The sequence below is a fragment of the Panulirus ornatus genome, chromosome 55, assembly GCF_036320965.1.
Source record: "Panulirus ornatus isolate Po-2019 chromosome 55, ASM3632096v1, whole genome shotgun sequence".
In the NCBI taxonomy this organism is placed as follows: Eukaryota; Metazoa; Arthropoda; class Malacostraca; order Decapoda; family Palinuridae; genus Panulirus; species Panulirus ornatus.
The window spans coordinates 38,135,258-38,151,670 of NC_092278.1; the positions used below are offsets into that span (position 1 = coordinate 38,135,258).

The 16,413-nt window shown below is 41.5% G+C and overlaps 1 protein-coding gene across 2 annotated transcripts in view; it reads right to left on the bottom strand.

Annotated features, from left to right (window-relative positions):
• Nucleotides 1–16,413, bottom strand: part of Cpsf160 (cleavage and polyadenylation specificity factor subunit 1) — a 171,685-nt gene that overhangs the window by 125,345 nt on the left and 29,927 nt on the right. The window contains exons 1-4 of one of the 2 annotated variants that reach the window (XM_071693505.1): nucleotides 13,877–14,054; nucleotides 4,820–4,926; nucleotides 3,759–3,932; nucleotides 548–790 (exon numbers count right to left, since the gene is read on the bottom strand). In XM_071693505.1, coding sequence (XP_071549606.1) covers nucleotides 548–790; nucleotides 3,759–3,932; nucleotides 4,820–4,926; nucleotides 13,877–14,039 — 687 coding nt within the window. In that variant the 5' untranslated portion in view covers nucleotides 14,040–14,054. Of the gene's footprint in view, nucleotides 1–547; nucleotides 791–3,758; nucleotides 3,933–4,819; nucleotides 4,927–13,876; nucleotides 14,055–16,413 lie in introns of those variants that run through there. The other variant, XM_071693503.1, reaches the window with a different exon arrangement.

Here is a 16,413-nt window from a genome sequence, read left to right on the forward strand (position 1 = left end):
ATGTGATAGGAGACTTGCTCTTGTAAGGAATAAGAAAGCCAAAGAAAGGTGTGGTGATCAACTCAGCCTAATTGCAATGAATGACCTGGGTGTGCTGACATATTTCAAGAATATAGAAAGGATGAGCAAAGAGAGAATGAGTAAGAAGATCTATGTGTATGAACTAGAGGAAGCAAGGGGAAGGGAGATTAAAAAGCAGATGGAAGGGAGAAGTGAAGAAGACTCTAGGATATTAAGGACGTTCCTAAACATGCAGGAGGGGAAAGGAATACTGTAGATAGAATGGAATGCATCAATCTGGCTTATGAAAGGGAGGAAATGGGCTGAACAAAGGCATATGATGCAGTCAAGATAAACTACCAAGTAGCCTGTGGTGTGTGTCTGTTGATGGAAGGCTTTGGTTTCAGTTCACTGTAAGTGAGGTAGAGAGTAGATGCATGCAAATGATTCCAATGATTATCTGTTTCTAAATTGCCCTGCTTTGGAAGGAGAGGCAAAAATGCATAAAAAAAGGAAATAATAATGGGATTGAATGTCCTTTTCTCACCTGCACAATGTATCTGTTATTGCCGACATTGCCAGCAAAGACAGTTCTTGAGGTGGTGTTGAAGCCTGATTCTTCTAGTTCATTAATCTCCTCCTCAGTACGTAATATAAGGGAAGAATCAGCTCGAGAAAGAATAAGAAATGAGTGATCCTGGAGACCGCCCTCTCTTCTCCGTCGCTCATCTGCTTTGCCCACAAGTGTCCACATGTCCTCAACATCAGGCAGGTCGAAGGTTGTTAAAACCTGTCCAAAGATGACTTTTGTTAGTTTTGTTACTTTTTATTGTTCTTAAAACACTGCAAAGGCTTTTAATTATAAAAGACTCTAATTCATTATCCATATTCTTTATAATTAATCGCTGGGAGATGGTGATTAAGTATAATAAATGTAGCATTTATGGATCTGGAGAAGGCACATGATAAGGATGACAGAGATGCTTTGTGGAAGGTTCTAAAGAGTGTATGGTGTGGGAGGTAAGTTGCTAGAAGCAGTAAAAAGTTTTACCAAGGATGCAAGGCATGTGTATGAGTAGAAAGAGAGGAAAGTAATTGGTTCTCAGTGAATGTCAGTTTGCAGCAGGGGTGCATGATGTTTCCATGGTTGTTTAATTTGTTTATAGATGGGGTGGTTTGGGAGGTGAATGAAAGAGTTTTGGAGAGAGGGGCAAGTAATACAGTCTGTTCTGGAGGAGAGGGCTTGGGAAGTGAGTCAGTTGTTGTTCAATGATGATACAGCATTGGTGGTTGATTCAGGTGAGAAACTGCAAAAGTTGGTGACAGTTTGGTAAAGCGTGTGAAAGAAGGAAGTTAAGAGTAAATGTGAATAAATGTGAATACGAGCAAGGTTATTAGGTTCAGTAGGGTTAAGGGGCAACTTAATTGGGAGGTAAGTTTGACTGTAGAAAAACTGGAGGAAGTGAAGTGTTTTAGATATCTGGGAGTGGACTTAGCGGCAGATGGAGCCATGGGAGTGTAAGTGAGTCACAAGGAGGGGGAGGGGGCAAACGTTCTGGGAACATTGAAGAATGTGTGGAAAGTGAGAATGTTATCTCGGAGAGCAAGAATGGGGTATGTTTGAAGAAATAATGGTCCCAACAATGTTATATGGTTGCGAGGCATGGGCTATAGATAGGGTTGTGCAGAGGAGGGTGGATATGTTGGAAATGAAATGTTTGAGGACAATATGTGGTGTGAGGTGGTTTCATCAAGTAAGTAATGAAAGGGTAAAAGAGATGTGTGGTAATAAAAAGAGTGTGGTTGAGAGAGCAGAAGTTGTGTTGAAATGGTTTGGACACAGAGAGAATGAGTGAGGAAAGATTGACAAAGAGTATACATGTGTCAGAGGTGGAGGGAAGGAGCAGAGGGAGGCCAAACTGGAGGTGGAAAGATGGAGTGAAAAAGATTCTGAGCAATCAGGGCATAAACATACAGGAAAGTGGTATACTGGGGTTGACATGCTGTCAATGGATTGAACCAGGACACATGAAGTGTCTGGGGTAAACCATGGAAAGGTCTGTGGGGCCTGGATGTGGAAAGGGAGCTGTGGTTTCAGCTAGAGACCGAGTGGAATGAATGTGACCTTTTTTCCTGGCACTGCCTCGCTGGAGGGGGAGGGGGGAATGCTATTTCATGTGTGGCGGGGTGGCGACGGGAATGGATGAAGGCAGCAAGTATGGACATGTACATGAGTATATATGTATATGTCTGTGTATGTACATGTATGTATACATTGGCTGATTCGGGTGAGAAACTGCAGAAGCTGGTGACTGAGTTAGCCAAAGTGTGTGAAAGAAGAAAGCTGAGAGTAAATGTGAATAAGAGCAAGGTTATTAGGTACAGTAAGGTGGAGGGACAAGTCAATTGGGAGGTAAGTTTGAATGAAGAAAAACTGGAGGATGTGAAGTGTTTTAGATATCTGGGAGTGGATTTGGCAGCGAATGGAACCATGGAAGCAGAAGTGAGTCACAGGGTGGGGAGGGGGCAAAAGTTCTGGGAGTGTTGAAGAATGTATGAAAGGTGAGAACATTATCTCCGAAAGCAAAAATGGCTATGTTTGAAGGAATAGTGGTTCCAACAATGTTATAAGGATGTGAGGCATGGGCTATAGATAGGGTTGTGCGGAGGAGGGTGGATGTGTTGGAAATGAGATGGTTGAGGACAATATGTGGTGTGAAGTGGTTTGATCAAGTAAGTAATGAAAGGGTAAGAGAGATGTGTGGTAATAAAAAGAGAGTGGTTGAGAGAGCAGAAGAGGGTGTACTGAAATGGTTTGGCCACATGGAGAGAATGAGTGAGGAAAGATTAACAAAGAGGATATATGTGTCAGAGGTGGAGGGAACGAGAAGTGGAAGACCAAATTGGGGGTGGAGGGATGGAGTGAAAATGATTTTGAGCAACTGGGGCCTGGACATGCAAGAGGGTGAAAGGCATGCAAGGAATAGAGTGAATTGGAACGATGTAGTATACCGGGGTCAACATGCTGTCAATGGATTGAACCAGGGCATGTGAAGCGTCAGGGGTAAACCATGGAAAGTTTTGTGGGGCCTGGATGTGGAAAGGGAGCTGTGGTTTCGGTGTATTATACGTGACAGCTAAGGACTGAGTGTGAATAAATGTGGCTTTTGTTGTCTTTTCCTAGTGCTACCTCACACACACATCATTTCATGTGTGGCGGGGTGACGACGGGAATGAATAAGGGCAGACAGTATGAATTATGTACGTGCATATATGTATATGTCTGTGTGTGTATATATATGTATACGTTGAGATGTATAGGTATGTATATGTGCATGTGTGGACGTGTATGTATATACAGGTGTATGTGGGTGGGTTGGGCCATTCTTTCGTCTGTTTCCTTGCGCTATCTTGCTAACACAGGAGACAGCGACAAAGCAAAATATATAAATAAATAAATATTCATTCATTTATTTATATATTTTGCTTTGTCGCTGTCTCCCGCGTTAGTGTGTGTGTATGTGCACATGAGTGAGTGGGTTATTCTTCATCTGTTTCCTGGCGCTACCTCGCTGACGTGGGAAACAGTGATTAAGGATAATGAATAATAATACTTTTGATCTTACACTATAAAAATCCAGAATCAAATTATAATGGAATATATCGTGAAACTCTGTCAACCATGTCCTGACTCCACACAAACAGCTACCACAACGAAAATTAAAACATTGGTGGCCATTTTTGTCCTTTCCATTTACCTGTGGCTTAATAGATCTCTGAAGGATGGATAAGGCTCCATTCTTGCCATGGCCTGAGGTAGTCACAAGCTCCACACAAGGATCTACTGAGTTGTCATACTCTTCACTAAGGAAAGCAGGCTCTCCCATTGCCACATCACCACAGGGACCAATATTCAATAAACTGTCCATCACCTGTGGGAAAATCTCATTTCAAACACGGTAGACACAAAAATTTACGTTTACAATAAGTTCTACATTGGCACTACATTTCAGGGCAGTCTTCCACACAATTCTAAACAAGCTGAGACAGATTCCAAGTTTCACATCTTAATAAGGCTTTTCTTTACAATCCGAGAGGACAATAACAGCTATTCCATTCAAATGTATCCTATCTCTGCATTAGGATAGGCATGAGACACCTTGCTTTCTTATGTTCTATCTATCTATCAAGTTATTCCCATCCACAAAGGTCATATCAAATGCATACAAGAATGCATATCTCTTGGGGGAATAAATTTTGGAGAACTGCAGTCTCCAGACCCAGTTCAGAAGGCTGGGAAAAAGAAGGGATGCCCAAATTCTTGAGGAAAACTTTCTAAAGACCAACTAGCTTGGAAAAAACATTTCAAACTCATTCAACCATATTTCTTTCTCAGATTTCCTTTACAAAGCCATATCTACTTTGTTTTCCAATGCATCTACATTCAACTTTCTATTTTTGCATATTCTACGATACTTATCATCTTTTTCTGTGATTTGCTAATTTAACTTTAATCATAGATCAACCACAAGCAATAAATATTCTTTTACACAGTAACTAACAAAGCACAGGATAAAAGCATGACCAAGCTGTGGCTAAAGTATATGAAAGATAAGATTATGAATACCAAAAAATAAAGATTCACATGAACTCATCAGGTGTGTGTAGAACTGACTCATAAACACTGCAGACATTCATGATCATTTTCCAATCCTAGCTTTCACATTCTTCAGTAAAAGCCTTAAAAGTAAAACTTATATAATAAGTTTCACACATACAAGAGAAAATGACCACCATCACATTGTCTTCAAAAGATTACCTCAAAGTTGTATGATGCTAATTGGACAGTTGAAGTATCTTCATGCCCATATACCTCCAGGGCATCATCATCCCTAATATCATCAACATTACTGGCAATCCAATCACCTGCAAATAAAATCATATCAATTTCAAGTGGACGAATGCTGGAGCACTTACACATGGTCACCAAAATTTAACAGGACATCAGGCACACTCTAAGAGATATGGGAACAAATCATTAGCCATCCACAGTTATGCACAAAGTTAATAAAACTACATATCCCTCTAACTTCAAAGACTCTTACTATATATGGAATGAAAGATGCAGCAGAGGGTGTTTCCATAATAACACCTATTCAATTTGTTCTAATAAAACACAGTAAAGAAATCTTTCAGTTGCCATACACCAGCATGTAATCTAATGCATCTAGAGGAAACCTGATCTATACACCTGGCCCCTCATATTAAAGAATCCTTAATTTCTAGTTTAAACTTCTGGTTGCAACTACTCTAGATATAAAGTGTGCTCAGTGCAGCAATTTTCAAAAAATCAAAAATAAAATTGAGTTAATCTTTCTCGTTACCATTAAAAAAAAATCTACTCAAAATTAATGTGTGAAAGACAAGAGGATAAATGGGAACTTCACTGAAGGGGCAAAAGATGAAGAGATAACAGGTAGTGATGAAGTAAGGAGATTGCGTGAGTATCTTGAAGCATTGTTAAATGTGTTTGATGACAGAGTGGCAGATGTATGGTGTTTTGGTTGTGAAAGGGTTAAGAAGAGTGGTTTGGTGAAGAGAAAAGAGGTGGTGAAAGCCTTGTGGAAGATGAAATGTGGCAAGGCAGCGGGAGTGAATGGCACTGCAGTTGAATTTATTATGAAAGGGGGTAACTGTGTTGTTGACTGGTTGATAAAAATATCTAATGTAGGTAAGGATCATGGTGAAGTGCCTGAGGACTGGCACTTCAACTCTGTTCAAACTACAGAGGTATAAGATTATTAAGTATATCTGGTAAGTGGTATAAGAGGGTATTGATTGAGAGGGGGAAGACAGGTACAAAGCATAAATTTGGAGAGGAGCAGTGTGGTTTCACAAGTGACAGTGAATGTGTGGATCAGGTGTTTGCTTTGAAGAATGCAAGTGAGAAATACTTAGGAATAGTTCCCAGTGAAAGTGGGCCTGCAACAAGGGTAAGTGATGTCACCATGGTTGTTGTTCATGGGTGGGGTGGTTAGAGAGGTAAACATAAGAGTCATGGAGAGAGGGGAGAGTATGCAGTCTGGTGGGGATAAGAGGGCCTGGGGAGTGAGTCAATTGTTGTTCACTGATGGTAAAGGACTGATGGCTGATTCGAGTTAGAAACTGCAGAAGTTAGTGACTGAGTTTGGAAAAAAAAAAGTGAAAGGAGAAAGTTGAGTAAATGTGAATAAGAGCAAGGTTATAATGTTTAGCAGCACTGAGGGACAAATAATTTGGGATGTAAGTTTAAATGGATAGAGATGCTCTGTGGAAGGTATTAAGAATATATGGTGTGGGAGGCAAGTTGTTAGAAGCAGTGAAAAGTTTTTATCGAGGATGTAAGGCATGTGTACGTGTAGGAAGAGAGGAAAGTGATTGGTTCTCAGTGAATGTAGGTTTGCGGCAGGGGTGTGTGATGTCTCCATGGTTGTTTAATTTGTTTATGGATGGGGTTGTTAGGGAGGTGAATGCAAGAGTTTTGGAAAGAGGGGCAAGTATGAAGTATTGTTGGGGATGAGAGAGCTTGGGAAGTGAGTCAGTTGTTGTTCGCTGATGATACAGCGCTGGTGGCTGATTCATGTGAGAAACTGCAGAAGCTGGTGACTGAGTTTGGTAAAGTGTGTGAAAGAAGAAAGTTAAGAGTAAATGTGAATAAGAGCAAGGTTATTAGGTACAGTAGGGTTGAGGGTCAAGTCAACTGGGAGGTGAGTTTGAATGGAGAAAAACTGGAGGAAGTGGAGTGTTTTAGATATCTGGGAGTGGATCTGGCAGCGGATGGAACCATGGAAGCGGAAGTGGATCATAGGGTGGGGGAGGGGGCGAAAATTCTGGGAGCCTTGAAGAATGTGTGGAAGTCGAGAACATTATCTCGGAAAGCAAAAATGGGTATGTTTGAAGGAATAGTGGTTCCAACAATGTTGTATGGATGCGAGGTGTGGGCTATGGATAGAGTTGTGCGCAGGAGGATGGATGTGCTGGAAATGAGATGTTTGAGGACAATATGTGGTGTGAGGTGGTTTGATCGAGTAAGTAACGTAAGGGTAAGAGAGATGTGTGGAAATAAAAAGAGCGTGGTTGAGAGAGCAGAAGAGGGTGTTTTAAAATGGTTCGGGCACATGGAGAGAATGAGTGAGGAAAGATTGACCAAGAGAATATATGTGTCGGAGGTGGAGGGAACGAGGAGAAGAGGGAGACCAAATTGGAGGTGGAAAGATGGAGTGAAAAAGATTTTGTGTGATTGGGGCCTGAACATGCAGGAGGGTGAAAGGAGGGCAAGGAATAGAGTGAATTGGAGCGATGTGGTATACCGGGGTTGACGTACTGTCAGTGGATTGAATCAAGGCATGTGAAGCGTCTGGGGTAAACCACGGAAAGCTGTGTAGGTATGTATATTTGCGTGTGTGGACGTATGTATATACATGTGTATGGGGATGGGTTGGGCCATTTCTTTCGTCTGTTTCCTTGCGCTACCTCGCAAACGCGGGAGACAGCGGAAAAAAAAAAAAAAAAAAAAAGTTTAAATGGAGAAAAACTGGAGGAAATGAAGTGTTTTAGATATCTAGGAGTGGACATGACAGCAAATGGAACCATGGAAATGGAAGTGAGTCATAGGGTGGGGAGGGGGCAAAGGTTCTGGGAGCAATAAGAATGTGAGGAAAGGGAGAACGTTATCTCGAAGAGTGAAAATGAGTGTTTGAAGGAATAGTAGTTCCAACAATATTATATATGGTTGTGAGGCATAGGCTATAGATAGGGTTGTAGGAGGGTGGATATCTATTTCCTGCATGTCAAAGAAGGTGACTGAAAGGGACAGGAATGGGAGGTTGGAAACCCCCATCTTCTTGTATTTCAATTTCTAAAATAGGAAATTGAAGGAGCCAGGCAAGGAGTGCTTACCCTCCTCAAAGGCCCAGGGCAGGAAGTCTACATGTGTATGGATGTAACCAGGGTGAGAAAGAGGATAGATAGGTAGTTTGAGGAGAGATCCCTGGATGTTCTGGCTGAGTGAAACAAAGCTCTGGGGGAGGGGAGGCAGTATCTCAGGAGTTGTGGGAGAGTGTGATACAATGTAAGGAAAGAAATTCTACATTAATGTGGGTAAAACTGAAAGTGGATTGTGAGAGATAATGATCAATAGTGCTTATGCACCTGGACATGAGAGGAAAGATCAAGAGAGGCAAGTGTTTTAGGAACAGCTGAGTGTGTCAGCAGTTTTGATGTAAGAGACTGGGTATTATTGATGGGTGAGTGTGTCAGCAGTTTTGATGTAAGAGACTGGGTATTATTGATGGGGGATTTAAATGCGAAGATAAGGTCAGTGGTTATGAGGATGACAATGACATTCTAGGAAACAATGCAAGAAAAGACACTCCAGGCAGGACACTCATTAGCAAGGATGAAAAGGCTGCTCCAAGGTTCAAGATTGCCTAAGATTACTTGACCCTTCAAGTGGGAGGGAATGCTTCAGGAGATTTTAAACTTAAGTATATGCAAGCATTTCCCACAAAAAAATCCCTGGGCTCCATTACCCATGACTAGGAAACAGATAATGAATCTTAAAATTCACAGTCACAGAAACAATCCAAACTACCCTCCTCCCTCCTAGTAACCACCACTACACTCCACCATCACATTAAGCCTTCATAACCACATTTTCTGGTAAGTTTTCAATACACATCACCAAAACTAGTGATTCCAAACATTAAAAAATGATGGCCAATGAATGCTGATTCAAAATACTCATGGCTCACCTCCCATTTCCCATTTTTATATTAGGCTATTTATGCAAAGTATATATATTCACTTATCAATTATACTTAACCACCATCTCTTGCGTTAGTAAGGTAGTGCAAGGAAACAGATGAGGAATGGCCCAACCCACCCACATACACATGTATATACATAAACGCCCACACATGAACATATATATACTTATATATTTCAACGTATTCATACATATACATACACAGACATACACACATGTACATATCCATACTTGCTGCCTTCATCCATTCCTGCTGCCACCCTACCACACACAAAATAGCATCCCCCCCCAGCGAGGCAGCACCAGGAACAGACAAAAAAGACCACATTCGTTCACACTCAGTCTCTAGCTGTCATGTGTAATGCACCCAAACCACAGCTCCCTTTCCACATCCAGGCCATACAAAATTTTCCATGGTTTACCCTAGACACTTCACATGCCCTGGTTCAATCCACTGACAGCATGTCCACCCTGGTATACCACATCGTTGCAATTCACTCTACTTCTTGCACGCATTTAACCATCCTGTAAGTTCAGGCCCCAATCACTCAAAATCTTTTTCACTCCACCTTTCCACCTCCAATTTGGTCTCCCACTTCTTCTTCCCTCCACCTCTGACACATATATCTTCTTTGTCAAACTTTTCTTACTCATTCTCTCCATGTGTCCAAACCATTTCAACACACCCTCTTCTGCTCATTCTATTACCACATCTTTCTTACTCTTTCATTACTTATTTGATCAAACCACATCACACCACATATTGTCCTCGAACATTTCATTTCCAACACATCCACCCTTCTCGGCACAACCCTATCTATAGCCCATGCCTCGCAACCATCCAACATTGTTAGAACCACTATTCCTTCAAGCATACCCATTTTTGCTCTCCGAGATAACGTTCTCGCCTTCCACACATTCTTCAACACTACCAGAACCTTCACTCCCTCCCCCACCCTGTGACTCACTTCCGCTTCCATGGTTCCATCTGCTGCTAAGTCCACTCCCAGATATCTAAAACACTTAACTTCCTCCAGTTTTTCTCCATTCAAACTTATCTCCCAATAAACTTGTCCCTTAACCCTACTGAACCTAATAACCTTGCCCTTATTCACATTCACTCTCAGCTTTCTTCTTTCATACACTTCACCAAACTCACCCACCAGCTTCTGCAGTTTCTCACCTAAATTAGCCACCAGTGCTGTATCATCAGTGAACAACGACTGATTCACTTCCCAAGTCCTCTCATCCACAACAGACTGCATACTTGCCCCTCTCTCCAAAACTCTTCTATTCACATCCCTAACAACCCAATCCATAAACAAATTAAACAACCATGGAGACATCACGTACCCCTGCCGCAAACTGACATTAACTGGGAACCAATCACTTTCCTCTCTTCGTACTCATACGCATGCCTTACATCCTTGGTAAAAACTTTTCACTGCTTCTAGCAACTTACCTCCCACACCATATACTCTTAAAACCTTCCACAAAGCATCTCTATCCACCCTATCATATGCCTTCTCACACATCCTCTACCACTTCTGAAACCACACTGCTCTTCCCTAATATGACGATCTGTACATGTCTTTACCCTCTCAATCAATACCCTCCCATATAATTTCCCAGGAATACTCAATAAACTTAAGCCCCAGTAATTTGAACACTCACCTTTATCCCCTTTGCCTTTGTGCAATGGCACAATACATGCATTCCGCAAATCCTCAGGCACTTCACCATGATCCATACATACAATGAATATCCTTACCAACCAATCAACAACACAGTCACACCCTTTTTAAATAAATTCCATTGCTGGCTTTCATCTTCTGCAAAGCTTTCACTACCTCTTCTCTGTTCACCAAACCATTCTCCCTAACCCTCTCACATCGCACACCCCATCCAAAACACCCTATATCTGCCACTCTATCATCAAACACATTCAGCAAACCCTTAAAATATTCACTCCATCTCCTTCTTACTTCAACACTACATGTTATTACCTTCCCCATTTACCCCTTTCACTGATGTTCCCATTTGTTCTCTTTTTTTTTTTTTTTTTTTTTTTTTTTTTTTTTTTTTTTTTACTTTGTCGCTGTATCCCGCGTTTGCGAGGTAGCGCAAGGAAACAGACGAAAGAAATGGCCCAACCCCCCCCCCCCATACACATGTACATACACACGTCCACACACGCGAATATACATACCTACACAGCTTTCCATGGTTTACCCCAGACGCTTCACATGCCTTGATTCAATCCACTGACAGCACGTCAACCCCTGTATACCACATCGCTCCAATTCACTCTATTCCTTGCCCTCCTTTCACCCTCCTGCATGTTCAGGCCCCGATCACACAAAATCTTTTTCACTCCATCTTTCCACCTCCAATTTGGTCTCCCTCTTCTCCTCGTTCCCTCCACCTCCGACACATATATCCTCTTGGTCAATCTTTCCTCACTCATTCTCTCCATGTGCCCAAACCATTTCAAAACACCCTCTTCTGCTCTCTCAACCACGCTCTTTTTATTTCCACACATCTCTCTTACCCTTACGTTACTTACTCGATCAAACCACCTCACACCACACATTGTCCTCAAACATCTCATTTCCAGCACATCCATCCTCCTGCGCACAACTCTATCCATAGCCCACGCCTCGCAACCATACAACATTGTTGGAACCACTATTCCTTCAAACATACCCATTTTTGCTTTCCGAGATAATGTTCTCGACTTCCACACATTTTTCAAGGCTCCCAAAATTTTTGCCCCCTCCCCCACCCTATGATCCACTTCCGCTTCCATGGTTCCATCCGCTGACAGATCCACTCCCAGATATCTAAAACACTTCACTTCCTCCAGTTTTTCTCCATTCAAACTCACCTCCCAATTGACTTGACCCTCAACCCTACTGTACCTAATAACCTTGCTCTTATTCACATTTACTCTTAACTTTCTTCTTCCACACACTTTACCAAACTCAGTCACCAGCTTCTGCAGTTTCTCACATGAATCAGCCACCAGCGCTGTATCATCAGCGAACAACAACTGACTCACTTCCCAAGCTCTCTCATCCCCAACAGACTTCATACTTGCCCCTCTTTCCAGGACTCTTGCATTTACCTCCCTAACAACCCCATCCATAAACAAATTAAACAACCATGGAGACATCACACACCCCTGCCAAAAACCTACATTCACTGAGAACCAATCACTTTCCTCTCTTCCTACACGTACACATGCCTTACATCCTCGATAAAAACTTTTCACTGCTTCTAACAACTTGCCTCCCACACCATATATTCTTAATACCTTCCACAGAGCATCTCTATCAACTCTATCATATGCCTTCTCCAGATCCATAAATGCTACATACAAATCCATTTGCTTTTCTAAGTATTTCTCACATACATTCTTCAAAGCAAACACCTGATCCACACATCCTCTACCACTTCTGAAACCGCACTGCTCTTCCCCAATCTGATGCTCTGTACATGCCTTCACCCTCTCAATCAATACCCTCCCATATAATTTACCAGGAATACTCAACAAACTTATACCTCTGTAATTTGAGCACTCACTCTTATCCCCTTTGCCTTTGTACAATGGCACTATGCACTATGAGTATTTTGAAGGTCTGTTGAACGTGTCTGATGACAGAGTGGCAGATATAGGGTGTTTTGGTCGAGGTGGTGTGCAAAGTGAGAGGGTTAGGGAAAATGATTCGGTAAACAGAGAAGAGGTAGTAAAAGCTTTGCGGAAGATGAAAGCCGGCAAGGCAGCAGGTTTGGATGGTATTGCAGTGGAATTTATTAAGAAAGGGGGTGACTGTATTGTTGACTGGTTGGTAAGGTTATTTAATGTATGTATGACTCATGGTGAGGTGCCTGAGGATTGGCGGAATGCGTGCATTTGTTCTCTTGTCTTACGCAATTCATTACCTCCTTCCAAAACATCTTTATTCTTAAAATTTAATTATACTCTCTCACCCCAATTCTCATTTGACCTCTTTTTCACCTCTTGCACCTTTCTCTTGACCTCCTGCCACTTTCTTTTATACATCTCCCAGTCATTTGTACCACTTCCCTGCAAAAATCATCCAAACGCCTCTCTCTTCTCTTTCACTAACTATCTTACTTCATCCACCATTCACTACCTTTTCTAATCTGCCCACCTCCCACCTTTCTCATGCCACAATTCATTTTTGAGCAAGCCATCGCTGCTTCCCTAAATATATCCCATTTCTCCCCCACTCCCCTTACATCATTGACTCTCACCTTTTGCCATTCTGCACGTAATCTCTCCTGCTACTTCCTTACGCAAGTCTCCTTTCCAAGCTCACTTACTCGCACCACTCTCTTCTCCCCAACATTCTCTCTTCTTTACTGAAAACCTCTACAAATCTTCACCTTTGCCTCCACAAGATAGTGATCAGACATCCCTCCAGCTGCCCCTCTCAGCACATTAACATCCTAAAGTCTCTCTTTTGCACGCTTATCAATTAACACATAATCCAATATGCAAAGTCTTTATCATAATTCAATAACCTACTGTGATGATGAGCAATCATATAGAAGTACACTGAGAAATCGACAAAAAAATAACTAAAAGCATCATTAAGGCAAGAGAGTGAAATAATACAAAAACATCGTATATAAGTGTAGATTAACCCACCATCTAGTGTCAGACATGATTTCCAATAACATAAAGATATCAAAGAAAATAAACTATTGCATGAATTTGATGAAATACTGATCAAAATCTTCAGCTATTTTCACACTATCACATGTGCCATTACAAAACTATATGGTCTAAAAGTTGGGAACTTGTTGTATAAATCATATAAGAGCGGTAAGTTGTTCCTCAACTGTTCATGCACTGTATATATACCACACTAAACAGAAACATAAAAATTTGCTCAGGAACATAACCCCCATATATGATGGGCTTCAACTGCTAGATTTAAATTGCTCCAACTTCTGACTAGGTTTCCTGAAACATAAACATCATAAACTGGGGACTCTTGGTAATCAAATACTGTTTACTAATAACAATAAAGAACAAACCTAATGTATCAAGCTTTCTTCTTTTAGTAGGAGGTTCTTGCTCAGCAGGAACATTACTCTTGTTTCGCATTGGGTCACTCAACTCCTTCTCTGTGAAGCGAAGGAGAAGAGAATTGCCTAAACGAGATCCCAGAAACAGGTACTGATCTTCACAAACACACATCTGAAAATCACATTCATCCAGTTAAAAGGAAATAAAGGAAGAAATGCAATATTCTATATACATTTTATACATCTGCAAAACAAAAGGGTGTCACAGGCAAATACTCCTCATCATAATTTCTGAACACTATACTGAATCTTCCAACAAAATAGACTTAGTGAATCTCCGACTTTCCTCTTTCCTTGTGATTTGCTTCAGATTTCTGCATATCTATTCCCACTTACCACAACAAATTACTCATCATTCATTCTCTCCCCAAGTTTGTTTCACTTCGGTATTCAAGCATATGCCTTATCAACCACATCCATCAACATATTCAATCCTCTGTCTTCATCATGTTATTTCATACATTCTCCAAACTCTACATCCACCAGGCAGCCTTCAACCAGCACTTATAGCTCCAACTTCATTCCTAAAAGACATCTTAAAACAAAAATAAAACAGATTCAGTAACATGTGAGGTACATTTTTTTCTGTTGTTTAAATTGTAAACAATGAAGGCATCAAAAAATGAATCACTTCATAAGAACATTCACAAAACACCATAATCTTTATGTGAAGATGAATCAGGTTACCTAATGGAGGTAGTTTTATCTTTCTTGATCATTATTTCCCATGTCTGCCAGGTAGCATCAGGAACCAATGAAAAAAGGCACTTACCCTCCCACGTTTAGTTCCTTGGTACCAAAAAATCTTTTTCACTCCATCCTTCCATCTCCAATTTGATCTTTCCCTTCACTTTATCCACCACTTCTGATGCATGCACCCTCTTTGTCAACCTCTCTCTTACCCTGTAACTCTGAAGCCTGTTCCCTTTGGGAACACCCTCAAAGAGATAGCCATGGCAAAAGAGTATCCACAACTGCTAAACTCCAATGCTACTTCTTTACCTTTAGTCCCACACTCTTAACAGGCCACTGGCAGAGGGGCAAATCTAGCACAGTGTTTTCAGAGGCTCCTACCCAAAGTGCCTTCTCACTACTTCTACCTAATACATATACCTAATATCTATTCATTTTCATTTATTATACTAGATCACTGTTTCCCGTGTTAGCAAGGTAGTGCGAGGAAACAGATGAAGAATGGCCCATCCACACACACACACATACTTAGTCGCTGTCTCCCACATTAGCGAGGTAGCGCAAGGAAACTGATGAATGAATGGCCCAACCCACCCACATACACGTATATACATAAACTCCCACACATGCACATACGCGTACCTATGCATTTCAATGTATACATAAATATACATATATTCATTCAATTACTTATTATACTTTGTCGCTGTCTCCCGCGTTAGCACAACAGATGAAAAATGGCCCAACCCACACACGTACACATGTATATACATACATTTCCACACACACATAAATACATACCTATAAATTTCAAAATATACATATATATACATACACAGACATATATATATATATACACATGTACATAATTCATACTTGCTACCTTTATTCATTTCTGTCGCAGCCCCGCCACACATGAAATGACAACCCCCTCCCCCCCACGTGCACTTCCTCATAATTCTTGTCTCTTCTTTGAGGGTTCTGTAATTCCACCTCTTGACTTAATGAACATTTTTATTTATTTATCATACTTTGTCGCTGTATCCCGCGTTTGCGAGGTAGCGCAAGGAAACAGACGAAAGAAATGGCCCAACCCCCCCCCCCATACACATGTACATACACACGTCCACACACCAATATACATACCTACACAGCTTTCCATGGTTTACCCCAGACGCTTCACATGCCTGATTCAATCCACTGACAGCACGTCAACCCCTGTATACCACATCGCTCCAATTCACTCTACTCTTGCCCTCCTTTCACCCTCCTGCATGTTCAGGCCCCGATCACACAAAATCTTTTTCACTCCATCTTTCCACCTCCAATTTGGTCTCCCTCTTCTCCTCGTTCCCTCCACCTCCGACACATATATCCTCTTGGTCAATCTTTCCTCACTCATTCTCTCCATGTGCCCAAACCACTTCAAAACACCCTCTTCTGCTCTCTCAACCACGCTCTTTTTATTTCCACACATCTCTCTTACCCTTACGTTACTTACTCGATCAAACCACCTCACACCACACATTGTCCTCAAACATCTCATTTCCAGCACATCCATCCTCCTGCGCACAACTCTATCCATAGCCCACGCCTCGCAACCATACAACATTGTTGGAACCACTATTCCTTCAAACATACCCATTTTTGCTTTCCGAGATAATGTTCTCGACTTCCACACATTTTTCAAGGCTCCCAAAATTTTCGCCCCCTCCCCCACCCTATGATCCACTTCCGCTTCCATGGTTCCATCCGCTGACAGATCCACTCCCAGATATCTAAAACACTTCACT